Source organism: Lampetra fluviatilis, chromosome 8 (genome assembly GCF_964198595.1).
Source record: "Lampetra fluviatilis chromosome 8, kcLamFluv1.1, whole genome shotgun sequence".
Lineage (NCBI taxonomy): Eukaryota > Metazoa > Chordata > Hyperoartia > Petromyzontiformes > Petromyzontidae > Lampetra > Lampetra fluviatilis.
In genome coordinates this window covers 14,714,028-14,741,180 of record NC_136282.1, presented here as the reverse complement: position 1 = coordinate 14,741,180, position 27,153 = coordinate 14,714,028, and the positions used below count along the sequence as shown (strand labels likewise).

General features: G+C 46.1%; 2 protein-coding genes across 2 annotated transcripts in view; one reads left to right on the top strand and one right to left on the bottom strand.

Moving 5' to 3' along the window:
- Nucleotides 1–563: 563 nt before the first annotated feature.
- On the bottom strand, nt 564–13,513 carry LOC144933929 (calumenin-B-like). The gene is made up of 7 exons (XM_078859241.1): nt 13,403–13,513; nt 10,817–11,079; nt 8,316–8,509; nt 3,659–3,831; nt 2,800–2,860; nt 1,319–1,518; nt 564–718 (listed from the first exon to the last, which is right to left on the bottom strand). The coding sequence occupies exons 2-7, from the start codon at nt 11,041–11,043 to the stop codon at nt 614–616; spliced, it is 960 nt and encodes a 319-aa protein (XP_078715367.1). The 5' UTR covers nt 11,044–11,079; nt 13,403–13,513; the 3' UTR covers nt 564–613.
- A 3,054-nt stretch (nt 13,514–16,567) lies between these two features.
- Nucleotides 16,568–27,153, top strand: part of FBXO47 (F-box protein 47) — a 29,854-nt gene continuing 19,268 nt past the window's right edge. The window contains exons 1-9 of the mRNA XM_078858822.1: nt 16,568–16,598; nt 17,537–17,701; nt 18,808–18,905; nt 19,640–19,717; nt 20,550–20,658; nt 23,722–23,898; nt 24,366–24,515; nt 26,122–26,264; nt 26,809–26,965. Of these exons, the coding sequence (XP_078714948.1) occupies nt 16,568–16,598; nt 17,537–17,701; nt 18,808–18,905; nt 19,640–19,717; nt 20,550–20,658; nt 23,722–23,898; nt 24,366–24,515; nt 26,122–26,264; nt 26,809–26,965 (1,108 nt within the window). The remainder of the gene's footprint in view (nt 16,599–17,536; nt 17,702–18,807; nt 18,906–19,639; nt 19,718–20,549; nt 20,659–23,721; nt 23,899–24,365; nt 24,516–26,121; nt 26,265–26,808; nt 26,966–27,153) is intronic.

Sequence of the window (27,153 nt, the reverse complement as noted above, 5' to 3'; positions counted from 1 at the left end):
ACGAGCTACTCTAACAATTGCGTACATTATCATTTGTCACAAGTGGCTTACTTTGAACTTAATTTGAAGTTTAAACTCGGGAAATTATAGCATCACGATTTTTTTTTTTGTCGGCAGCAAACACTTATAGAGGCAAATTTGTCGAGATCCAGTGGTCATCCCTAATTGGCAACCACCAACCACGCCCCCCTCGCCCCCCACCCCCACAAAGGTACAACCAGCTCATGTGAAAATAGAGAAGGGGCAAGGGGGGGTCAGTGGGTGCCTCCGTGTTAGCTACGCGCATCGCGTTTTAACAAACGCGGATTACGTGCGCGACCGAACGACGCACACAGATAAGGGGCGATCGTTCCCCCCCCCACCCACCCACCCCTCCTCCCCTCGCACTTCTCCCCAGGGGAGACGCGTTGCCCGCAATGCAGAGGGAGGACGGAGAAGCGTTCTCTGTCGCGCGCTCGACTTTGTTCCTGTCGCGTGTCGGCCCTCGGCGGTGTTTCCCGGCCCCTTCCCCCCCTGGAAGGCCTCGGGTGTCGCGGCCGTCAGGGCAGAGAAGAAAGCCCCGATGGTGGTGGCGGTGGGGGGCTGACAGGGAGAGGGAGAGAGAGGGGGGGGACTAGAACTCATCGTGCCGCGTCAGGGCCTCGCCAAAGTTGGTCGCTTGGCTTCCCACGAAGAGGTCGTGCTTGTCCAGGATCTCCTCCTTGCTCAGCTTGCCGTCCTGAGCATAGCGCAGCAACAAAGACAAAGATTCCACCCCGATTAGCACGGTTGGCTGTGTAAAGCGCAAAAGAAGTTAAACATAATACATACAATACAGGACAAGTGCTGTTAACGAGCACCTACAAAGGCCGGCACGGCACACAAACGGCGGGTGACCAGCACCGTGCCTGGCAGCCTTCGTCTCCTGATTGCCGATGTTTACACATTGCACCAGGTACTCGTTTAAGGCTGAGACGGCCTAGGGGAGGCCCATGACTGCTTCAGATATTCCTAACCAATGGTGGGCTGCGAGCAGGAATGGAACCTCAGGGTCGCCGGGTTTATAACCACTGTGCCGCCGCCCATAACAACACCACAGACACACTCGCCCCCAACATGGAATACACACTCGGTTCATACACTACACTTGTAGCACCTAACATGCCACAACATAGTAAAACACATCTCCCACGGCACACGCACAAATCCCACCACCGCTCCCACACACCACACCGCAGATTGGTACGAGGGGACAAGAGAACGCTTCAACGACCGCTCGTTTGCACCGATCGGGTTTTCGCGAACCCGGCGGGTTGTCATGGTGACGTGGAGGTGTCACCTTGTCGCTGTCCGACTCGTAGACGAGGTGGCGGGCCTCTGCCTCCGCGTGGTCGTAGTCCGAGGGCAGGATCCAGGCCATCGTCTCCTCCTTGTCCATCTTGCCATCCTTGTTGGTGTCGCGGAAGTCCGTGAACTGCTGTCGCTCCGTCTTCACCCACTCGGGTTCCTCGCTCTCCCCGGCCTGGTTGTACATGTCCCCTGTGGGAGGGGGCAGAGGTGCGCAGAGGTGGTAAGGTGGAGGTGGTCAACGCTAACATGGTGGATGCAACATTGGGTCAAGTGCTTCCAACAAGACGCTTGCGGTGATGCGGGATTTTGTGTGAGGGTTAGGGTAAAGCTTACAAAAAGTACTTGACAATCTTGTATACGTATATATACATAACAAGACAAAGATCCCCTCTACAACCGTGAACAGACTGTTGTGGCGAGTGCTGTTAAGAGAGCACCTATGGAGGGCAGCACGGCCCACGAGGGGATGGGTGGCCAGCACCACAGACACAGGATTTATATAACATCTGAATTCAATCGAACCTCAAGACGCTGTAGAGAATCAGTGGACATTCAAAGAGAGGGGTAGTCAGTCATGTCTTAAGTCTGCACCTGGACAGGGCCGAGGAGTCGACAGTAAATGTGTTTAAGTGTCATGGGAAGAGATTGAAAGACAAATAAAAGTTGAAAACAGATCCCAATCAGTGCTGCTTTAGGTTAATGTGGCTATTGCTGGCAGCATCTTCATTGCCATTTTTGTGTTTAGTTTGTTGTCCTTCCCCCGCACATCCGATTAGCACGGCTGGCCTACATACAGTTCGAAATAAGTTCAACATACATACAAATATACATGCGTCACATCATCTTCAATGCACTTGATTTCATCAGAGTTTAGAAGAGAGTTGAGCATGGTTAACCTCAGAATGACACTCCCTCAGAACACCTTTGGCTGTGAGGTGGCTAAGAGAGATGGCTTACAGCTTCGTATTGAATCCATAGCTGTGTGAAGCATTCAGTGCAATTTCCCAAAGTGTGCGTGGGGTTATTTTTGTTCCCCCCACGCAACACTTGATGCGCAGCGATGTATTTCTATAACAAAGTTTTAGTTTTTTTTGGGTTAGATGGCTTAAACATGCGTTGCTAAACCCGTCACCACCCGACACGGCCAATTACTAAGGAGTGTCAAGTAAACAAAACGTGACGATTAGTTACTAGTTCGGACGCACGGGTGTGTTGGAGACTGAACCCACAGCATTTACAATTCGATAAGTGTGCTGCTCCGCTGGCGATTACGCGATATAATCCAAAACAAAAACAAAACTTTATTGTGGTAGCCTATGTGTTAAACCGATCAATGTCTTTATGAGCCACCTGCACACAAAGTCATGTTTACAACAGGATTCTGAGGCCTTCCCGGTATTGCCAACAGCCCTCCCCCCAAGGTGCCTTTCAAAGGCCGGTGCTTTTCCGAGCAAGTCCCAGGGGGCTTACCGATGTACTCGTTCAGATCAATGAAGCCATCTCCGTTCTTGTCAATGTCTTCCATGGTTTCCTGAAAGAGATGGAAAGGTGCCTGCTTGAGAACAAAAGACGATCAACAACAAAATACACACGAAGCAGAGCCCGCAGCCCGTCAGGAATTTCCACCGCAGGCATTTCCTGCAAAGGGTTGCCACGAGGCACTTTGCCAAACATAGCATGGCTTAATTTCACTCCTCCTCCCCACCTGATAGTTGCTGCTGCTAGTCAGCAGGGCTTAATAAACCGAGTTTAACACATAGGCTTTCGTCACCAATATCATCCATAATACAGGTTTTGGCTCTCCAACACATCGGCATGCTGTACTAGTAACGAACTGGCATGTTCTGTTAACGTGACAAACCTTACTAATTGGCTGTGTCGGGTGGTGGCGGGTTTAACGACATATATTTACGCGATCTAACTCAAAAAACAACCTGTATTATGTTTAATAAACTGCTCCGCATCGTAGTTGGCAACGTTCTAAATCAGATGAAGAATGGATGCCTTTAACGTTTTTGGCAGGCAAACACATGTACACCGTTATCAACACGACTGTCATTTGCCCATAAAAGGCAGTGTTTTTGTCAGTACGTTATTCGTGCCAGGACGGATTCACTTTGAGACCACGTGAAGTGTGGAGGCACGGGACCGACCCAGGTGTCATGGGTTAAATGACTGAGACGATTAGCAGACACCACCTGTGAGGCCGCTCACTGTGCTACATTGCAGAGCGGGAATCGAACTCGGGCCGCCGGATTCGTAGGCGCAGCGCGCTAACCGCACACACGTACACGCACGCACACACGTGTGGGCACGAGCCCAGACGTACGGTGACGATGATGTCCTTCATGTGCTCAAACTCCTCGGGATGCAGGAAGGCGGTGAACTCCTCCTTGGAGGCTTGCCCGTCGCCGTCCACGTCGGCCGCCTTGAACCTGCGCTCGTCGCGCCCCAGCATCTGCTTGTAGTTGAAGCCGTCCTCCTCGCCGCCCTGCGCCTCCTCTGGTGTCACGCACGCGACGGCGGAGAGAATCACCGGTGCCGACTAAAAGCACTCAATTCAGGATTACGTGCAGCAATGTGCGTACGACCCGGCCTCAGACGAGTACCTGGCGGCGAGGTGTGTAAACATCGCCACTAGGGGAGACAAAGGTGGACGGGCATGGCGCTGGGCACTCACCCCCTCCCCCCCCCCCCGTGCCGGCCTGTATAGGTCCTGCTCGCTAACAGCACTTGCCCCAACAGGCTGTTAAGGCTAAACGGGGGTTCTTTGTATGTATGTTGAACTTCTTTCACGTTATACGTAGCCAAACCGCGCTCATGGGAAGTGCAGGGGGGGGGGGGGGAAGGACAAAAAACTAAACACAAAATGCAATTCTAAAGAAACTAGTTTTCAATCTGGATTTAAAAGTGCATAGCTCCAGTGGCTTCCCAATAAAATCAGCGGCTTCCACATAAAAGCGATCACCGGCCCCTAACTTGCAGGCCAGTTTCGAGTCACCTTGTTCTGCACAGGGACAGCTTCCCCTGGGGGTGGCCCTTCGAACGTTTGAGATGAGATGTGACGGCGAGGTGCTTTGAGTTGCCAAGGCATTTAAGCGCCACAAGCGGAAAATATTTGGATCATAATATAAAGGGGGGGGGGTGAAGAATGGAAACTGCCGTGGTACGCGTGGGCACGTCAAAAGAATGCCATCTAACCAGACTTGAGTAAAAGCAATGACAATCACAGTTGCTGGCAACAAAGTCAGAAGGAAGTCCACGGAAAAGGTGAACCTGAAGGCATTGTTCTTAAGACACTGGGAAGAAAAGGTTCTGACGTGGACGCAAAACTTCTTCTGTCGTATGGCTGCTGATGTAGACGCAAGCAACAGCTACAATTTCACATTCAAGTGTTCAAGCCGGAAAACTGCGTCAGCAGGTGCACTGTCGCATAGGGGATTCAAACCGATATTTTAAATTTTCAGAGCTGGAATTTTGCCATAATTAAATCGCAGAATCAATAATAACGCGATTTTTTTTTTTCGTTACCAATCTTTGGTTACGTTACAGAGCCGAGAGAGTTCCGGACCAACATTTTCTTTCTCTAAAACGCACGACAGTGGAATATAATTGCAGCTCAAAAAATAAATAAAACCCCACAGCTCTCCACATTCCTCAGCGCAACGCTAACGCTGTGCGCCAGAAGCTAAAACATCCCGCGCGATGGGTGGAAACGCCAAGCCTTCTCCATCCAACCACCACCCCTACCTCTCCAGCGACTACATTTACATTTATAAAGGCACGGGACCAACACACATGACTCACGGTAGGATATCTTCCAGCACAGACCCCCCCCCCCGACCATCTCTCTGACAAAAGCACGATGGCAATTGCTCAGTCTCCCTCAACATCCTGAAATAAATCATCTTTAGAAAACTACGGAACAGACTCATTGCAGACAACTCGACTAAACCAGATGTAGGCTTCCGGACAAATAACACGGAATGGTTTTGTTTTGTTGACACGAAATCTTCTCAATGAAAAAAAAATCGCTTGTGCAACGCAGCGACTGCCCCGCTCCCATACGCGATGTCCCTTTAATTAACAACAGCTTCTGCAGGGCCTTCTGTGGGCGTGTGAAGTAAACATCCTTCTTAATTCATCCAGATGGGCAAGTGATGAGTCGATAGGGGAGGGAGGGGGGGCGCTGAAATGTTGAATAAAGAATGAGATGCTCAAGCCAAACCAATAACAAAAAAAATCTCTGTAGAACACGCCTCTATCGGGAGTCCGGTTAAAACAGAGGAAATGAACAAACGCGATAAGCGAGATTACGCCGACGTGTCAGGAGGGACTAACTTAAAGGCTTAGAGAGGGGCGAGGCAACGATTCGGGGGTCGAAACCTAGTTCTAAACGCCTTTCGTAAAAATAAACATTTCCTCAACTTTCAGCGAGTGTAGATTATCTCGGCCCCAATCGCCAATAACTGCACGAAAAAAATTCCACGGTTGGGAATTAACGACAATCTATTCCACAAGCGAGCAGGTAGTGCAGCGGTGACAAGGCAGGTAACAATGGATGGATTCAAATAAATTCTTCCTCCGCTGACGACGATGCATGCATCTCAATATGCGTGTAAGGCGGAATTAATTTTCAATTAATATTACGTGGCGGTTTATTTCACGTCAAAAACCCAGCAGCCGCCGAAGATTCTACACGCACCACAGACGGCAACAACAGAATCCATTCTTTAATCCAATCACTGCCCACAATCTTGACAATTCACGATATTGTGGTAGTGGTGGTGGATAAATCAATGACATGCCTAGTGACGGCTAAGGTTTTGGTTTACCATTGCACAATAGCGCGCGCATGCATGCCGCCCCTGCCCCAATGCCACAAGGACAGACCGTCCGAATGTAACGACCCAACGTGTGTCAAAGCACTTAACTGTTTCGCCAAATGCAGCGAGGAATTTTGGCCACGTACTAATCACAGTGCAGCCGCTGGAGGACAATTATCTTTTACACAAAAGCGGGAGATACTTAAATTAGATAGCTTGGAATAACCGACGCCACAAAACGATTTTTAATTAATGCTGTTCAGAGATTCGCAATTTCAGCCTAACACGCATACTAACGAGCAAGTTCATGAATCGCTTTGTGCGTAGCAAGGACAGCGGAGCACACACGTGACCACCTAGGTACAAACCAAACAAACAAACTGCGTTTGGCAGTGGGTGCACAAAGCACACGCAACAAAAATAACTATTTTTCCTTTTAAGGCCGTGGTCTTGACAAATGTGTTGATTTATTTGTTAGCTGAGCAAGTACAAACCATAGGACTAACGGCAATTAAAACAAAACATCTCAAGAAAACAAGAGAACTGCTTTGGAATTTGTTTCAGGAGAGGCTGAAGAGTGCAGCAATCGTGGTGGTGATGGCAGTGGCTGTAGCGGCAGGAACACGTGTCGTCTGCTTTCTGCCATTAATGCATTCCTTCTGAGACCGGACCGACAGCTTGACGTGCAAGCGCGATTGGCGCTATAACCGGCACTGACCGGGGCCCCGTAAGCGGGCGGCACTGCGAGCGGCAAGCAAGCCAGCAAGCTGGGACTTGTGTGTTCAACACGTACGCTTTCACGACCGAAACCGGGCAGACTTCTTCACAATTCTGGAAAATCGCCTGAAGCTGGTTGCAATCACCAGAGAAACGTCCTACTCAAGTCGTAAATGTTGTGGGTTTACTCTCCAACACACCCGTGTGCTGGAATCGTAACTAATTGGCGCATTTTGTTTTCCGTGACAAACCTGTGTTGGGTGGTGGCGGGTTTAACAACATATATATTTGCACGACCTCACCCAAAAAACCTTCATCGTGGAGATAACAGTCAGCGGCAAGGGTGCTCAGCAATTCAACAAAATGCAAAATAGGTCATCGGTGGAGGCCCGAGAGGTATTTTTAAACACGAGCCAAACATAGCGCACGACACGCAAGAACGAGGCAAGCGATGTTTCCGACCCCTCTCCCCACCACCTACTGGATGAATTGTCGCCACTCAAGAGTAACGGTTTCCCATCAATTCTTCTGTTGTTGGACATTCCAGCGCACGTGGATTCTAAATTAGTTGGCGTGCTACGGTTTCTTGGAAAGAAACAATCATTGTATCGATTTACCGATCAAAATTGAGTCTTACGTTCGCGATTTATCGGAGGCTGAGGGGGTGAGCTGAAAGAATGTGGTGAAACGAAATACGAGGTCGGTGGATGTGGCTTGGGAATAGGCACAGAACAGAAATACACGAACAAAGCAGATCCGAGCAGCTGACCCCCATGCAACGAGACATTTTGGCTTGGAAGCAAACGATGCCAAGCACTGGTTGCAAGTTAGTGAGCGATGGAGCATGTCAGTGTTAACTCCCTCGCCTGGTATACATGAGGTCGTGGGTTAAATCCAGACCCTGACACATGTAAATTTGGAGTTTTCACGTTCTCCCCTTGGTCGTGTGGATTTTTCTCTGGGTCCTCCGATTTTTCCCTCCACGTTTAGAATCAGCGTGCGTTTAGAGTATTTGGCTGTAATAAATTTCCACATAAGCCACTTCGTTGAGCTATCATTTGTGGCAAGGTCGCTTCTGAAAAACAGCTATATAGTGGGTCTTACCTGGTCAAATAAAATGAGTTTTAGGTTTAGTTTAGATTGAGCCAGTGCATGCGTGAGCAACTGAGTGAACGACCGAGCCAGCAAATGCTGAATGCTTGCGTAAGCAACCGTGCGATTGGAGATGTGCATAAGTGAGCGACCGAGCCAGCAATTGCTGAATGCGTGCATGCGTGAGCAACCGAGTGACTGAATGTGTGCGTGAGTGAGCGATCGAGTGAGCGAGCGAGCGACTGCTGAATGCGTGCGTGAGCGACCCAGCGACTGAATTAGTGCATGAGTGAGCGAGTGAATGAATGCGACCACGAGTGAGCGCTCGAGTGAGCGGTGCGAGCGCCGCACCGGCGAGGAAACCGTAGGTGGCGTTGCGGTACTCCTCCCACGACACGGAGCCGTCGCCGTCGATGTCGTGGCCCGTCCACTGGCGGTCGACATCCTCATACACCCAGCGCCGCTGTGTGTGCTTGATCCACATCGTCATCTCGTCCTGCGTCACCAGCCCATCGCCGTCGCTGTCGATCTTCTCCACTATTTTCCTACGGGAGGGCGGGGCAAAAGGAACAACCCGGGTGTTAAAAATGTACAAAAATCGTGCATACGCATGGGATTTTATAGAATGCTTTCAAACGTGTTTGCTCTCCGGGGTTGTTTCACCCAGCGAAAACAGCGATTGGTTCTCAAAGCAGCACAACGAGATGATGTCACACGCAGCGTGCGGTCGCATCGTCATCGTGCGGTCGCGCGATGACGTCTCATGTAAATGTCTGCCTTGTTAATCGTAGTCAAGTTTTGGGCAACCCTTTGGTCAATTGGCCAATTTTCTCTGGGGTAAATCCCAAATTGCAACAACTTTGCAACGCAATTTCCTTCATAATGGATCAACTTTGAGTTATCGTGCCCTCACTACAGAAACACGGGCGGAACCTAAGAAGGTGTTCACCCCTGCCACGTATACGTACAGAATGAGGGCCTTCCCCACGCCAATGTGGGTCGTGGAGGTTATTTGACCATACTTCACCACACTGGTCAGAGCAGATTGTCGAATGCAGGGAACATGGACCCAGGAACATAGAACAGTACAGGTTTGCTGCAGTGCCCTTCTGCTGCTCCACTGCCTTATGAAAACCTGAATATGCATGTTGGTCACCCGTTTAAACACTATCCAGACTCTATCCTGCTTAGCTTGAGACCGGAAGCTATTGGGGCACATTTCTGGTGATTTGGTCATAGGCGCATTATTCATAACAAGAGGAAAATATGGTCGCGTCAGCTGCCACACAACGGGCAAAAAGAACTCTGCTCATGTGAGCCATGACAAGCGAAATGCCCGGCGCTGAACATTGAAGGAGGTCCTGAGATGACAGCTCCAAAGAGTGAAGCTGACTGCACTCGGGGGCTTTTTTGCACACACGTCAGTTTATACAATACGCAAATTTATATAATGTTTAAACACGGCTACATCTCAAGTCGTAGGTGGAGGAACGGAGGTCTTGAGCCCAGGTTCTTGAACATGGGAAGTGAACAGCACGAACGATCGAGAATAAGCAATCTCCCCCCTGATCAACAGCTGACCGCGAGCTTTGGTTGAAAGGCTTGGTTGCTGGAGCACAGCGAGATGAGAGGCGGCGAGTATTGGGAGTGCGTAGAGGAGAAGTAGGGCGAGCCGAGAGTGAAGGAGCAGAGGGCAGGGGCAAAGTCCGCACAGTACGACTCGTTTGACCATCACACACTGGCAAAAATAAACTATCTACTACTTGTTCAAGTGCGCTGCAAGTTGAAATGTTTTAAGAAATACTTTGCTTCAACCGAGTGTTACAATAACGGCTTAGCTACGTTGAGGGTTTCTTTTCAGCTTAGTCAAAAAAGTGGCTTGTTGCAGGTAGGACGAGTTTAAACGAACAAACTTCTCGACGACAGCTGTTCTCTGTCAAGTTCACATGTTTAGAGTGAACCAAAAAAAGTAGCGCCGCGATACCTAGCATTTTCCCCACAGGGCAAATCTTCGGTCCTCATGGAATATCGTTTCTCTTTTCCAAAAAACTAATTCTCCCAATTATATTCCCACCCGTGCCATCGGCGTCGCGTTCGTACGAGATGAACCCGCCAGAAACGGGTCCCGGAAAATGCCTTGATAGAATACTTCAGGTTTGTGTTTTTTTAACGTTAGGTAACAGGCACGTAACCGAGCATCGATTAATCAATTAAAATCGATTCTAACATTCACGATAAGTGCCTCCAATTGTGCACGTAAGAATAAAATATTGGATCTGTATTTAGGGGATGAAAGTAGTTTATGTAGCTACCAGAATCGCTATATTTACCAATGTCAATCAATTGAGGATTGAAGACCTCCTGTGCCATGTTGGTCGTAGGGGTTGTTTCACCACATTGTGTAAAAAAACTACGATGACATTACACATAATGGTATCATCACGTTTAATGCGAAGGCTAACCTTTTTAGTGCTGTTTTTTTATCACCATGTTGCGGGAAGTTTTCTAGGCTCAGTGCCGAATATCAACATAACCTTATCCCAGAATTTCATAAATTTATGGGCCATCTTTACGAGAGCTATGGCCAACATACATACAGAGCTAATGTATGCTAAGCATAGTCTGAAACATGAATAATATCCCCGAATCTAATTGCAACCCTCTCTAATTGTGACCATCAATAAAATATCATGCAGGGATGGCTAATAAATCGTTCCAGGTCACGCATTACCTCCCGGTGTCACCTCAAGAGAGGCACGCGGTTTCTTAATGCCGAAGTTAGCAGCTGCTACTTCTAGCTCAAGTAGCGTCTCTTCTCTCTCTGGCTCCCTCGCGAGCCTCGACTGACTCACCCGAGGCGCTCCTTGCTCTCCTCGGGCGAGAGCTGATCGAAGGTTTTGGCCGTCTCGGCGCCCAGGAAGGCCTCGTGGTCGTAGTCGAAGCTCTGCTCGTCGTCGTGCTTCTTCTCGCTGAGCGGCTCGTCAGGGTGCACGCGGTTCTTCTTCTCCGCCGTGGGCTTGGCCAGCGCCAGACACGCGCACAGCGCCACAAATGCCACCTTCTGCCAACCGCACGCCATGGCTCGTCGATTTGCCTACCCTGCTATTGGAAATTTCTGGAACAAAAAAAAACACAACAAAAAATGATCATTGTGCATCTATTTTAGAGATAAGGAGATGACACAGAAATTACTTCAAAAGCATAGTTTGCGAAGTCACCATCTAGGGTTGTTGTCGGATACAAAGTAGTGCGATTGTTGTTGCAACAGTTCCGAATGGATGTCTTTGTCTCTTATGCCAATAACATCATTGGAAATAATTTCGGTTGAAAAAAATGCAGACCTCTTTTAAAATAAACTTTAAAAAACAAAACACAGATATGTTTTTCCACCCAATCGTTATTCCAGTTGTCCTTTCAGGATCTTGTCATGAGACCATTAACTCACTAAACTTGTGAACCTAGGTTAATCAGGCAGCTGCCCAGGTTTGCGGCCAAGATATCAAAAGTGCCAGCTCAGCACTCTGACTTTTGACCCACTTGGCCACATCTCATAGCTGTAACTTTTATTACTTGGCGTTTTAAAGACTTCTGCTTGCCCCGTTGTAATTATGTTTTACTTTCTTCAGTTGTACTTGTCATTTTTTAAAACTTAGTTTTTATGAGTGTAACTAATGCTTTGGGGATGAAATGTACCAAGTTTTATTTCATTATTCAATGATCAAGTTTTTTTTATTGGCCGAGGTCACCGAGTAAAAGCTTTCAGGCTACATTTGATCTTAGCTCTTAAAACTTGATGCTGAACTCGTATATGTCAGTCCCATCAGCAGTGGGAGCCACCCACACTTGATTCATTTCAGTAATTGCTGTGGGATACAGGTAACTTTAAAGTTTGAATAAATCACAATACGGTTATAAACTCTCTACAACCACCGTGTACAGGTTTGGTATTACATGAACTATAAAGGTTGCCAGGAGATGACTGTAAAACAATACAATATTAAATCCATCTGTGTGAAGATTTCAACATTGCTCACATTCGTGGCCTGCACCCCCTTAAACCTGGCACAAGTTGCCAACGGTGGCTCAAGTCACGAGCGGTCAGGCGTAGCTAATCGGCCATTAGTGGCAGGAAATTTCTCAACGGTGGAAAGATTGCCGTGCTGACGGGAACTCAAATCTTACGAAAAACGGCCCAAGTTCCCTTCTAATCCGGGGGGCACATCAAAGTTCAAACACACTATCGGTTGGAATACGAAACTTATACAGTACCCACTTAACCCAAAATCCGTTAACCCGGGATATCAAACGTGCAACAGCTAATGAGAGTTTTAGCGAGATGCTGGGGAGATGTTAAGTGTCAAATACCTCGCCTGGTGAACGCGAGGTCGTAGGTTCGATCCCGACCCTGACGCCCGCTCTATATTTGGAGTTGTCGTGTTCTCGCTGTGATCACGCCCTCCGTCCCCCTCCACATTTTGAATCGACATACGTTTTAGAATATTTGGCTGCGATACATTTCCCATGATAAGCCACTTCGTTGAGCTATCAATTGTGGCCAGGTCGCTTCTGAAAAAGAGCTACATAGCTCAGTGGGCCTTACCTGGTAAAATAAAAAAAAGTTTTAGTTATAGAGAGTTTGGAGATAGGTGGCGATAATGTGATGGGTCTTGGAATCAATGGCATTGGCCATTATGTTTTGACTGTTTGACTTAGATTTAAACTCTGTTAACCCGAAACGCAGTCAATCCCAAAAACATGCGATTTACAACTTTGAGTACCAAACGATCAAACCACAAACCAACGAAGCCTTTGCAATGGAATGTACTCCTACCTCTCAAATCAATTACCCCCCATCCCTGACCTATTAAACCACAACCCATGCCCTTATAACGCCTAAAATAACCCGTATCGCTGATCAAACCCTTTATAACCCAACCCCCCATGACCTGACATTTGTTTCAAAACACTCGACAAATAACCCCAATTATCTCTAACCTCTGACCCAATAGAGCCACAACTGCTGACCCCCAGACCCCGTCGTTAACATCCAACAACAACAAAATCCTGAAACGCCGCTCCTTCTTATCGCCTATACCAGGCCAGGGCCCGGCAAGCGCCCGCGGCATCTCCCGATGTGTGCGTGTCGCGACTCCCGCAAAAAAACACACAATCAAGTCGGCCAGCCAGACTAACAACAAAGAGACTAACACGGCGTTGGCCAGATTTGTTTGTAAAAAATAAAAAACATCGACCAAACCAGACAAGACTCGTTTACATTTAAGACAAGATACCGGTGTCGGAGGTCAGAGGTCACCCGAACACAGACAGACACACACACAAGATGCAGTCATTACATCCAAACTACTCATCAGCCAGGTCCGCAGCAGCAGCAACAACAACGACGACGCTGGAAAGTTGAAGCGCGAATTGAATCTTACGCGAATATAGTGAAGACGAAGCTGCCGCTGCTGATGGAGGTGCTACTGATGGTGCTGCTGGTGGTGATGGGAGCCGCTACAGCGTCCGCCCGTTACCTCAACCCCACCCCGCCCCGCCCCTCACCCTCCCCTCACCCGCCAATCACACGACGCGAAGCTCGCGGTGCCGTCGCCCCGAGTGACAGAGCCGCGCCTCCTGATTGGACGCTGCGGGCTCCGCGAAGGAGGTTCGGGGGCGGGGCGCGCGCCGCTTCCGATTGGAGAGAGCCCCCCCCCGCCACGTGGCGGTTTCCGACCCAGACGGCGCGACTTGATTGGTCGGCATCGGTCACGCGGGCGCCCCCCGCGGGAGAAGAGGGGGGGGGGTCCAGCTGACCAATGAGCGGGCGGCAGCGCGTGCCTTGCGCCGGTTGGTGGAGACGCGTTTTCCCGCCAACGTGGCAGATGAGGGAGGGAGGGGGGGGCGGTAACGGGGGGGGGGGTCAATAATTGAGTTCAATTGCAATTCCCTTGAGATGTTTGTCAAATATTAAACATTGGCTCTAACACGATTATAAACGGTGGACTTTTACCAAAAATTATCGAATATGATGACATTCACTGGAGATTAATTGTTTACCTCATGATGATGGTTATGATGATGTTTAATTGACATTTCTCTCATGATCACAGGCAAGAATGTTCTTTACTTGATACTTTTCAGAATGGATTTTAAGTTGAGATGCCCTCATCAGCAATGTTTTCAAGCTGACACTTGGCTCATAAATCTAAATAAACACCCCTAATCAATGTTTTCCCATTCACCTTGCTTACTTTACATTATATCGTCTTTAATCTTTAATGATGTGCCTTATTTTTATTCAAGTTTGCCTCGGGCAAGAGACGTGGTAACTGCCTTTATTTGTAATGTCCAAAAGAGTTCCCCCTTTAGCATAAATACTGCAGTGCACTTTAAGCATGTACTCTCCCCTTATTCTGAATTTAGCAATACATAAACTATTTTATACGTTACAGATTATAACATTAAATAACATTATCATACATCATGGGACCTCCTACATCATTTTTTTTGTTTGCATTTGACTGCAAGTATTGTGGTTAATGTAAGCATGATTCCTTGCAAAGGTGTCAGTTTTGTTGCCAGAAAAAAGGGGAAAACCCCTATTAGAACATTATCATAATAATGTGGTCTGGGTGGTGGGGGGGGGCTCTGGGTTCGCGTTTCCCGCCAACTTTCGCGGTGACGCGCGGGCATTTAAAGCGATGGAGGGCGTCAAGCGGACAAACGTAACTCAGTCGTTGATTTAATTACATTTTCTTTAAAATATGTCATCTTTTCCTGACATTTACAACCTACGTTAACTGCATCACTTCAGCACAGCTGTGTACAATATCTTAAGGGAAATTATATACATGTAACACATTGCGGTACTGTCAATGCAGTAGAACTAGCTGATGCTATTTTCCTGAACGTTGCAAAATAGTTTGAAATTAGATGAATTTGAGGTTTTTTGTTGTTGCGTTTTAAGTTATTATTAGCTCCGGTCTTTATGAGATAAAAAAAAGTTTCACCGTTCAGGGTGACGAATGAATAATGAAGCAGTGATTTAATTGCATTCTTAGCCACAGTAAACAGTAGAACTTTATCGCAATTTTAGTAAATTATCTCAAAGATTGTTTTTCCATCCCGTTATCCTAAATAACACAAAAAGCGGCTGCATTTTATGACAATAATTCTGAAGTATAAGTTATAGATTTTGTCAGTGCTCCCTTTCCCTCACCTTCCCTCATCTGAGGGCATTATTGTATTAATTATTGTACTCTATTAAATACCACTTGGCAGGAACAATTATACCGTATGTTGAACTTCTTTCGCACCGTACGTAACAGTTGCTGGATCTGGCATGAGGGAAGATTTTGTGCCTCAATTTCATTGACCGTGATGACCTTTTGACCTTTGTTTCCCGCTATTTCAATATGTTGCATAATTGAGGTAAATTTTGCAAACTAAGCCGTTCCTATTGTGAGCAAAGATTATTTGCAATTCAACAATTGTTTGTCTTGGTCGTTTGTATCGAGTGAGCATGACTGAACAGAAAGTTGAAACTAATACAGAGCATTTTAAAGGCGCTTAAAAGCGTGTAAAGAGATATGCAGAGATACTTTGAACTACAATGAGAGTCAGAAATGAGAACACATTGATCAGAGATATTTACTATTCAAGGAGAATCAGTGGAATTGGGCAGGTCACGTTGCCAAGAAGGGAAGTCAACCGATGGATGAGACTGGCAACAGAATGGCAGTCAAATGAGAAAATGTGACAAACCAATTTCACTCCTTTCGTACACATACAGGCCTTGCCATGAGGCATCTGAGCTGACTATGGGGGTGACCATCACGGAGATGGAGTTATGATTTCATTTCATGTACAGGAGCAACATAGGTTGTCTAAACGCGGGCTCGCGAGTGATGATAGTGGCACGCGGCAGCGGATTGACGAGAATTTGGTGCCGATGATGTCAATAACTTACAAGACATGATATGCAAACATGACTCCTTGTAAAAAAGGTGTCAGTTTTATTGCCAGATAAAAGGCTAAAAAAACAATTATCATATTTTTCTACTGGCAAATAAGGTTCCAATGGTGTAAATGCTTACCCCGAGCTCTCATACTCTGATGGTGCATTGTCTTTGAGTTGTGCGCCTTTTGGCGTCATCTGGTCCAACACCATGTGAGACTAGGCTCTAAGGAAAGCTGTCTCGGGTGTGGACCAATCAACTTCAAGGACAGTGCATACATTATCAGAGTTATGTTTTTTGTTTGCATTACGACTGCCGATATTGTGGTCTATGCAAACATGACTCCTTGTAAAAAAAAGGTGTCAGTTTTGTTGCCAGATAAAAGGGTAAAAAAACAATTATCATATTTTTCTACTGGCAAATGAGGTTCCAATGGTATAAAAACTTACAAGACGCTGATGTGTTTCTGTTTTCGTGTGCTACGCCTTTCAACAGGCGGTGAACAAGGTGAGCTGTGCGCTGAACGGAGACTGCAGAAAGAGCCGGAGCAGTAGCCGGTTGCAGGAAAAGAGAAATGCCCTGGCTGAAGCTAATTTTGGCCCACAATTCGGCCCCATTGGTACCCTGTGCATTCTACCCACAGAAATGCTGCACAAAGTCTTCAGCTACCTAGAAGGTAAACTGTGATATCCTCTTCATTTGTCACCGCACGATCATCTTTGGAGTGCATTATTTGGAGGCAAATTTCTTCCTATTATCTGCAGGTAAGGGTCACCTTGAACTGATCTTCCAGAAGCATAAAAAAATGTCCAAGCCTTGCCTATGATCAAACCACGTGGAATGCACCCGCAAGCTAAGCAGGTTTTTAAGCCTGGATAGTTCTTGGATGGGTGGCCTATCTTTAAAACCAGGCGTCGTAGACTGCTGCGAGGCTACGTGCGAAGCAGTGCAGTACAATACTTTGTTGTACTGTGATTCTATGTTCCCGTGTCTGTGACCTCTGTCGTCATTGACCCACACTGACCAGTGTCGTAAAGTAAGGTCAAATAACCCTCATGGCCAACACGGCATGGGGAGGCCCTCATCCAGCAATGGATTCACTAAGGGCTGTAAATGTGTCGTGTCGTGACAGCTTCATCTCATTGGTAAAGTTGCTTTGAATTGATGGCTACATTCATCTCCATAATACAGTTATTATATTGATGATATTGGTCGCGAATGCCTACTTGTTAAACTACATTCATATTATCCAAGCATGTATATGGATAACAGAGGTGACTCAGAAGAATTCATTATTTTATTTGTGTTTAACCAAATATTCCCATGTGGATATAAGGATATGCACTCTAGCAAATGGCAAAAGGTTCAGGAGCTAAACACGAATGAGAGAGTTCGTGTAGTTTTGCCATCCTTTTGCTGAAGGAGTGCAGACCAACAGTGGTTCACCTCATAGTCCACAGATAAAAGGAGTCATTTGTGTTTATAAACGTGGATTACCGGGTACCTCCTTTGCAGTCCCCACATGAAATCGAATAACAAGAGCTTTACTGTGCATGTAAAATGTTGCAAATGTAAGCCCCCGTAATTAATTTCCCTATATTTGCCTCTATGCAGCGACACAACTGAGCTTGCTGTGTTTGGTGTCTCGCGAGATGTGCGAAGAGATCCTGGAATACATGATCATACCGTCCACGTGCAACAGGCTACTCTTCGACATGTTCCACTTGGGGACCGAGCCAAGTAGCTCAGTAATAGTATTTGATCACGACAGGACGTTGGGTGAGCTTTGCCAAGGATGATGTATGTCTATTTTGTTATTACATTATTGCAAGTGTTTTTTTCTGGGTTATGCCACGTTGCTGAGCGTTTATTCTGCCCTCAAACTTATGCCACGCACAACTCTTGGGGATGCCCTCAGTTGAATGAATTCTCAACACACGGCTTAACCCAGAAGACCACACCTTGATTACGAATGGCTGGGAAAATATGCGTGTGATGTTTCATGATTATTTATTTCTCCTGTTGTCACTTTCAGCCATTTTCCGTTACCAGTTTATTTCACTTGCTATCAGTTTATCTTAATTTAATGTAGGTGATTAAAACATATAAACTAAGTGTTACTCACTTGAATTATTAACTACCTAGGAACCCATTCACACTCCATCCTGTGAGTGGCAGCACTCAGTCACTGATCATTGGGCTGCAACCGAAAGTGGGTTTATGGAAGGTGTCGTTGTATATGACATGTGCTATTCTGAAAATTACCACAGAGAGTAGATCTTCTAATTTCAGAACAAATCTTTGGTAAGCCCTGAACGTCTTATCTCCCACAATGCTTAGATAAAATACACATTTTTATTTATAAACCAACTGATGCAAATGTGTATAACAAAAATATAATTATGTACATACATGCATAAAAGTAAAAATGAGTCTCAAGACTCTTTTTCAGGAGGGTCCTGCATTGGTATGTTTGGGCAATTCCATTCATGAGTGTTTTGGCTTCTTGTGGGAGGAAACGGGAGTAACAGGAGAAAAACCATCAAGCATATGAGACGATAACACAGAATGCTTCGCACAATATAGATTCAGCAGTATATTCATGTACCAACCATCTTCTGGCCACTTTGCAACCCAAGCCTGCATCACATTGGCATTCCCAGGTGGACTCCCATCCAACTACTTTGCTAACGAGATCTGAGGAGACTGGTACCATTCAGGGTAATTAGGTCAAAACGAGAAACGATACAAACGAGAAGCTAAAAACAAGATAAAATATATATTCTTTCATCCTTGTGTGGCCCTGTATCATGACGTTTTATGAAATCACTTTGGAGGGGGCGAATCGCCAAGTGTCTCGTGTGATTCTACCATCTGTGGTGCAGGAATGCTGCTGAAGCGTGCAACGCTCTTAAAGCCGACAAAGGAGAGGCTGAAGATCCTGCACAATTTCACTTGCATGGTACAAAATTCACCCAAGCAGGTATAAATAATCGTGGAAGACTGTAAGGGAGAATTGTGGCGACATGAATTTTAATCGCGACCTATGTTAAGGAAATGTTAACACTAAACATAGGACTCTGTCATGTATTAATGTAAGTGTACCCCATAGTGTTACAGATCTGGCCAGGTGGCTGAGCAGTAGAGCGATCGGCTCAAAATCAGAAGATTGTGAGTAAAAATCCTGGTTGGAGCTTGACTTAGCCAATCATCTCTCCAGAGCTGATAAAATAAGTGTCACTTTGTCAACAGTGGTTGACCTATGGATAGCCTCACCCCTACCATAGAAATGTGGAATTTCTACCACTGCCTTAGAGCTGTCAACGGGAGACAAGCAGTGCATTGGTACTCAATTTTGCAGGAAATCCTATCAACTTGTTTTATGGTGTTAGAAGATACAGAGTAACTGTTACAATATTTACACAGTTATCATTCTTTTTCATTATTGCTATAAAGAAGGACCATTTCTCTAAACGTTGCTGATTATATATATCTCTTCCCTCATTCGGACAGTGTTATTGACGGACGCGTTGAGTTTTTGTTATGTTCACCACTGCCAACGAAGTACCACGAAACCATTAGTATTTTATTTAATCATTGACCATTTGTCGATTGAACTATCACCAGTGACCAAAGTCAGCTGAACGTGGACCACTTTTTGGTATGCACTATTCGTTTATATCAATGTGATGTAACGGTGTTTGCTTGTGTCTTCAGATTCGTTGCTTTAAATTTGGTGAATGTGCAAATTCCTTGACATGCTCGGGATTTGTTCGTTTCGGGAAACTCCTGCAGGTAATGCAACACATGTCAAACACAAATTTATTTTTTACATTACGCTTATTTTCAATCGCGTCCTTTGACATTGCCATTTTTACACGGACAAAAATATTTTAGACATGTACAACCCTTTCTCAGCCCGCTATTACAAGTGGCCAGGATATGGCAGTACAGCAAGAGGAATTGTTAATCTGCACGCGTAGTACACTTTTGAGTGCCATTCTTGTGAATGTGTGGTGCGTTTGTTACCCTCCAAAATGAAGAAAAATACACGGGGGATCTTTGCCTTGTATCTGTTTGTGTATTGCCAGTGCTTAATTCCGACCAGAAATAGTCCAGAATTGTTCTGGCATGTCACATGCATCTATTTATGGCACATCACATGCATCTCTGGATGAGGGCTTCCCCACGCCGTTCGGGTCGTGGGGGTTAATTTACCAAATTTCACCCTGCCGGTCACAGCGGATTGGTGGTGGGGAGAGCATAGACTTACAGCACAACAGATTTTGCTTTACTGTCCTGCATTACCCACCATGCAGTCCCACGGCCTATTACACCTGTTATGTATGGTGGTCACCCATCTACTAACACACTATGCAGGCACAAAACCTGCTTAGCTTCCGAGAGAGGATGGGATTTGGCACATCCCAGATGATTTGGTCAGAGGTTTAACAGCGCGTGACTGAACTGTAGATATTTGTAACAATGAATATTTCTCTCCGAGTGCCTCACAAGAATGAACAGTTATTTTTAATTCCCTACCTGACTACAAATAGTCGACCTGAAGCCGATAATAACGAGGCAGGTGGGATTCAGTGCCTGTGAACGCGTGCGTGTAATTTTGCAGACCTTGATAGCTGGCTGGGAGGAGTTGGAGTGTCACAGAGTATTCAAATACGTCAGCGACAGGATGCATCTAGACTACAAGATGAAAGCAATATTAAGCTTTCAACCAGGTAAGCGGAGATCATTTTCGATATAGAAAGCATTTTGTTTTTATATCGTGAGATATCTCAGAAAGTTGTATTGGTGAAAAGATGTTCAGCTAAGGTATTCTATACATATAAAATAAGATACCGGATAATAGGCCACACTGCCGGGGTGTAACAGTTAGCACACTGGATTTGTAATCCAGAGGTCACCGGTTCGATTGGTTTTACCCACCCAGCGGAGAGTATAAATGGGTGCACCACAGTTAGTTGATCGACATATCGCGTGTGGTGGGGTAAAGTGTGGGTCCTCTCGCCTCTTCCAAGACGTCTGGCGAACGTTAAAGAGTTGGCCAAATACCTTCCAGAGGGGCTCGAGACCTCCTTGTAGTGATCCTTCTGCCAGAAGTCGCATGAACAAGCAACTGCAAGGCTGCCCCTTTACTGATTACATTATAATATTTATGACACCTCAAGACGTTTTACTGATGAACAAATTTTCATTTTAAATGTAAGTATATATAATTGTAAATGAAGAACTTGACCGTATATGCTCTATGTTATGCATCTATTTATTTTAGTGACTTGCTTGCCTTTTATTATTTATCTTTTTTGTACTGGACATCTGTGAAAAGACATTCATAGCTTATCGGATTCCTCCAGTCTAAATAAAGATTCTGATTCTCATACTGATTCATGGTTCCGAGTGCATTTGCTCTGCCTGTACAATGTATAACTATGCCACTGGTCGAATGTTAAAACATGCAAAAGCTCACGTAGAGTTCCTAAATCACTCCACTATATCATAAATCAATAAAAGAAACTTGCAATGCATCGATAAGTGCTGAATCCGAGAAAGCATTTTGGACGTCTATAATTCATTAGCATGCGGTGTTTATCTAAAAGGAGACAAAATCGTGATTACAAATACTATATATGTATGCCCGACCCGTGCGCAGAGGCGCACAAAGAAAGGTTAATATGCCTGAAGATATTGAGCTTATTTCACAGCCTGTCGGCTCACAAATGTAACACATAATGCAAAGAGGAATTTTAATTAGTGCCAAAGCAATTACTATCTGTCTCGACACGCAGAGTGATTGCCTAATTTAATGACATTGCAGTTTTGACAACATCTGGTAGGAGTAGAGGTGTGAAGATGTAAAAGGCTTGTCTGTTAATCTGCAGGAAGTGTTGAAGTATATTAAGCATTTTAGAACCACATCAGATGTCAAGATGTTTACAGCTTTGCCATTAATACACATGTAAAAATAATACATTTTAAGCAGGGGGAAAAATTCCACGTATAATTTTATATTTATATGCTCTAGACATCATAAACAATTTAGCTTGCCATATGGAAATTTGCATATTACATTAAATACATACCCGCACAAGTACGTGTAAGCGTATGAAGTGAATTTTAAACAGCAGGTCTCGTGTGATAATCAATGCTGTGTCAGTCCAATGACCTCTTCATGGAGACGTGGGAAATGGGACAAAAGTTGTTGGCACTTTGACCAACGTGACATTGCTGTGACCGAAAGACACGAAGTCTCTTGCATTAAGCTGCCACTCCCTGTGCATCTTCTTTGTTTACTGGCGACATTTCCTTTATTCCCAATTATTATAATCAACACCCGGTGCTCCCAATGGGCTCGGTTAACTAAAGCTTGGCTGCTGACTAAAGAGAAAAACAATCAGCGTTGAGGGCCGGCCTATCTCTCAGCAGCAGCATTCTTGTGGCAGAGTGACTTGTCTGCCAAAATTTATAGTCCCCCGGGAAAACCGGGGCCAATTTTGAGACGCGGAAGAGCGAGCGTGTGAAGTGATCTGTGATGGGTTTTCCACGTTGGGACTGCCAGGTGGAGATGGCAGTTTACATCTGGCCTACATCTACATCATTTGGCCAAACCTGGCCTAGGAAATTGACGAGTGCTGTCCCGATGACGGTATACAAAAACCTAATTTTTTGTCGGCTGCTGTGGTGCACGATGTAGAACGCACAGACTGTCGGGTAAATCAAACCTTCTCGAACTTGAAGCTAGAAGGAACAACGGCCAAATGGTTAAGCATAATGATGGAGCGGCAGCCAATTAATAGAATGTGTTCGAGAGGACATCTACAAAGGAGATGTAGCAATTACATCAGCTCCTATGCATATTCTAGATAGACTATTGTATTGTGCGATATTATGAGGGATGGGGACGGCTTGGGAAGACCTTATCCAGCGCACTGAGATCCTTGGAGGAATTGCGCCTTATAAAGGTAAATTATTAGCTGACTATGATGGGGTGCACGCCTGTAAGCTCACGCTTCTGAGGCGAGGGTTTGGTGGATTACGTAGAGATGAGCAAAATTGACAAATCTATTGGGTTGTGAGCTGGCTGTACAGGAAATGCCAGTGCAGTAAATAGGTTCTTAAAACCTCTACGATCTTTGAGTTGTGTCTCGTCATTTCGTGGGTTTATTCTGGGTACTCCAGTTTCTTCTTGCTGGCAAATACACCTCTAGAAGGAATTGGCCAAACATCCCAATGCAAGAAGCTCCTGAAAAAATTACATGAATAAATTACAACATTATTAATATCATTGTCATCCCATAGAGATGGAATTATTTGGGCCATCACTGTACTGAGTACGAAAATTATCCATTAATGCCTTTTCTCACAAAGTGCAGCGTTTGCACCAGAAAGAGTGGGTGAGATGGGAGGGGAGAGATTGGCGTATTTGAAAGGGAGGCGTATAATGAGAGGAGGGTGGTAGGAGAATTCTGGAGGGGAGTAGAGCGAGATGAGAGGGGAAAGGTAGTCGAGGCCAAGTTGGTGAAGACGGTAAGCATAATCTTTAATGGATTACATTGGCAAGCGTAGAAATCTGTACCATTGTGGGCTATGGGGACTGCAGTTTTGGGAAACCCGGCTCCGATAAATGTGTTTTATTTATTGTAAGTTGCTGACCAGCCCCTCCTGGACATCTGTGAAAAACAGCTTCATAGCTCATCGGATTTTTCCTGTGAATAAAGATTATAATTCAGAACAAAAGATTCTGAAAACGCATCTCCCCCGACTTTGGTTTGTTTTGTACGCAGGGAAAGCAAAGCAGCTTGAGATGGAGGTGAAGTGCGTATGCCGGCGGGTGCTGCTGGACCCGTGCCTGTTTCACTCCGAGCGTCTCTTCTGGTTGGGCCAGATCCTGAAGCCTTGGCCACTAGTCAGCCAGGCGCGTCTGCTCTTCGTGATATACGGGCCCTACTGCGAACACGAAGGTATGTACTCGGATCACAATTCAGTCCACGCCCAGCGGTTCAATCAATTGTCACGATCCGGGGTCATGATTACCATATCGTTTGCATTGGTCCCGAACACAGGGTGATGCACTGCTGGCTGCAGAGCTCAAAATAGACATTTATTTTCTCATGATATAATACCAATAGCACACTTGCGAATTGCAGCCTCTTTGTCAATCCACGACTGGTAGAAAGCCTGCCCACATCGTGTCAGTCGCGACAGTGCAGTGCACTAACCACTGCACCGGTGCACCCTGATCACATAATTGGAATATAATTGTGGGAAAAAAATAAAGAAAATGTTTCATCTTTTGTGATACCGCAGCACCCACTGCACTCGTTGTTGCTGCGCACACACGCACTCGTACGCATACAATACACGCGTGTTCACATGCGCACACACACACGCCCACACAAACACACGCGCACACTTTAATGCGATGCAGGTCGTGTGCTGTGGGAGCGTACGCTGGTGAAGAATCCCGCGCGCGACACTTCTCTGCGCGACCTCAGCTCCGTCGTTCGAAACCTGGGGGCCTCCAAAGCTACCAACTGGAACGATTCTGACGTCATGAGCATCATCGGAGAGATTTCCGGTACCGGCGGCACTTGACACACCCTGCCGAACGTCTCGTAGGGGTGGGGGGCTAATCGCTCTCCGATGTGTCTTCGTTTTGCACCGCGTGTTGTACGGCCGGACGTCCGATGTTTTGTTTCACGTGCTCGAAGCTTCTTCAGGAGCTTGAGAAACTGGAAAAGCTCCCCACACGTGTGGTGAAATGTCGGAAATCGTGCGAAATGACACGCGGTACAATCCAAAAACATCCCAGAGACGTACAGCACAAATGGGAAAACTACTTCAGGAAACAAAATATATCGTGTCTAAATTAAGGTTTTCATCGTGTAATATTTAACGTATCTAAATGTAAATATACATCACCAGACATTAATTATGTATTTCTCATTATAGACAAATGCATGTTTCGTATATGGTCAAGTATATACAAAGGCTATCTAAAAATGTTGGAAGGGAGCAACTTCCCCATTTGCCCCCCGCTGGGTGGTGCAGGTCGACGACAAGGGTTTGCGGTGGGGTCGTGGGTCACGCGCTGGCTGGCTCACTGGCGTGGGGATTAGTAGGAGTCAGGGCTAGTGGTTTACTTTGGGGTTAAGGGTTAAGGGTTAGGGGTAGGGATTAGGAGCGCGGCTCCGCTAAGTGTTCCGTGCGATGGGTCTGTGGCGGTGGCGACGGTGTTTTTTGTGCTCGTGCTTTATTTGTACACCAAAGCCACACTGAGCGTCAAGTCTCTTCTTCAGGAGGGTCCTTGTTTTGGGATGTTTGGTCAATTCCATTATTGTCCTGTGTGTTTTTTTACTTGGGAGGAAACTTGAGTACCCAGAGAAAAGCACATACATATTGGATAACACTCAGAAATCTGTGCAGCTGGGGCAACAGCCTATGTGCTGTACCACAATCAGATTTTGTATGGTGTTGAATTGATCAACAACGCGTATATGTTCATGTCAAGGTCGGTGAGTGAGTCAGTGGATGGCTTTTTCAGTAGCTTGGTGAATATTTGAAATGCTAATGGCAAATAATCGAAGCAGCCGGTAGTGTTTCTCTGTGGTCCTCGGTGTGAGATTGATGACCGCAGTTTCAAAATTTTCCAATCGTATAAAAGATAGCTGAATCCACCGTGCAATGTGTACCACAATCCATTTAGGATGGATATAAAAATAGACATGACCTATTTAATTTTAAATAACATTTAAGGCCTTCATTGATTCTACTTGCTGCTGGATCAAAATCATATATATTTTTTGGTCATGAACAAACCTTTGACTGTTTCCTTGTTATTTTGATTACCCACAACCTGCCATTGATTATTGTACTTGAGGTACTACAAATTCGGCTGTACAGCCATACTGCCCATGTATCTTCGGCTGGGTCAGGGGCAAATGACCGAGTAAAAAAACTAGGTGATAGTAGGCCTTGGACTTAAGCCGACGCCAACCGCTTTTATGACGAAGAGCAGTCCTGACGTTGCCTGAGTGGCTGGTCGAGGTCGGGAGTTCGTTTGAACGTAGAGGTCACGCAAGGCGACGGTCATTGACGTCATCGAAAACGACTTCAGCTGACGTCGCCAGCAGTCTCTAGCCACCGGTATTCCCCCACCCACCCTCTTTCCCACGCCCATGCAGTGTTACCAAACAAATGGAACGCGGAGAATTTTGCCCGATTCCTCATTCTGTGCGGGGAGAGGGTCTGCACCATGATGCTGAGCAGCAGAGCCGTGAACCGACACTTCCCACAGCTCGCCAACCTCGTCGTCTTCATGTCAGTCGTGAGTCGCGCGGAGGCCACCGGGCGTGGGCGGGCAGGTGGGCACACGGGTAGGTAGGTAAGGTAGAGAGCATCTTTATTTGTTTGTAACCGGGCTTTAGCTCGTTCATTCAAAATAAATGGAGAAAAAGCTGAAGAGTGTGCAAACGGGCATGGAGGGATGCATCCTTGGAATTACACAGAGACAGACAGTGGCCCCTGTATGTATGATTAGAGAACATACGCAAGTTATATTGAAATATTGACTGTTAAAAAAAGTGAGCTTGGGCAAGACATGTAGTTAGAAGGGATGATGGCCGCTGGTCGAGACTAACTGCAGAGTCGCAGGTAAATGAAGGAGCATGCATGAGAGATTTTGCAGTGCAGGGATGAGGTGGTGAAATCAGTTCATGTACATGCCCTCGAGGGATTTTAATTGGCAAGTTTGTTGTAAACGGCGACGGCTTGGAAAGACCTTCATTTAGCAGTGAATTGATCAATGAATGATGATGCAACTTCCAATATATGTGAGGGCGAGCCAGTCCCTGCTGGTGTGTGTGGCGCAGGTATGTGAGAAGGACGGCTACAAGATGGCCTGGCTGGCGAACACCGTGAAGAAAATCTGCTGCACCATTGACAACCAGTCAGACGTGCAGCAGCTGCTGCACAGCATCGTTCGCATCTACAAGGAGGTCATCGTGCAGCTCATCCACTCGCTCACGGGTCAGACTCATCACCTCATACGCACATTGTCACTTGCATGCAGATTCATCATCATTGTTGTTGTTATTATATTGTTATTGTCATCGTTATCGTCATCATTCATCATCTCCTGCATTGACCTGGAGTGTTATTCTTTCGTGTGCATGGTGAGTTTTCTCTGGGTGCTCTGGTTTCCTCCCATATGAAGC

What these genes read in the sequence shown, in the direction of transcription:
- LOC144933929 (XM_078859241.1), bottom strand. Translation starts at nt 11,043, where the DNA reads ATGGCGTGCGGTTGGCAGAAGGTGGCATTTGTGGCGCTGTGCGCGTGT. An exon ending in TGAAGGACATCATCGTCACC is followed by an intron (nt 2,861 to 3,658) that starts GTACGTCTGGGC and finishes CATCTCTTTCAG; the next exon opens with GAAACCATGGAAGACATTGA. An exon ending in ACGAGTCGGACAGCGACAAG is followed by an intron (nt 719 to 1,318) that starts GTGACACCTCCA and finishes CGCTATGCTCAG; the next exon opens with GACGGCAAGCTGAGCAAGGA.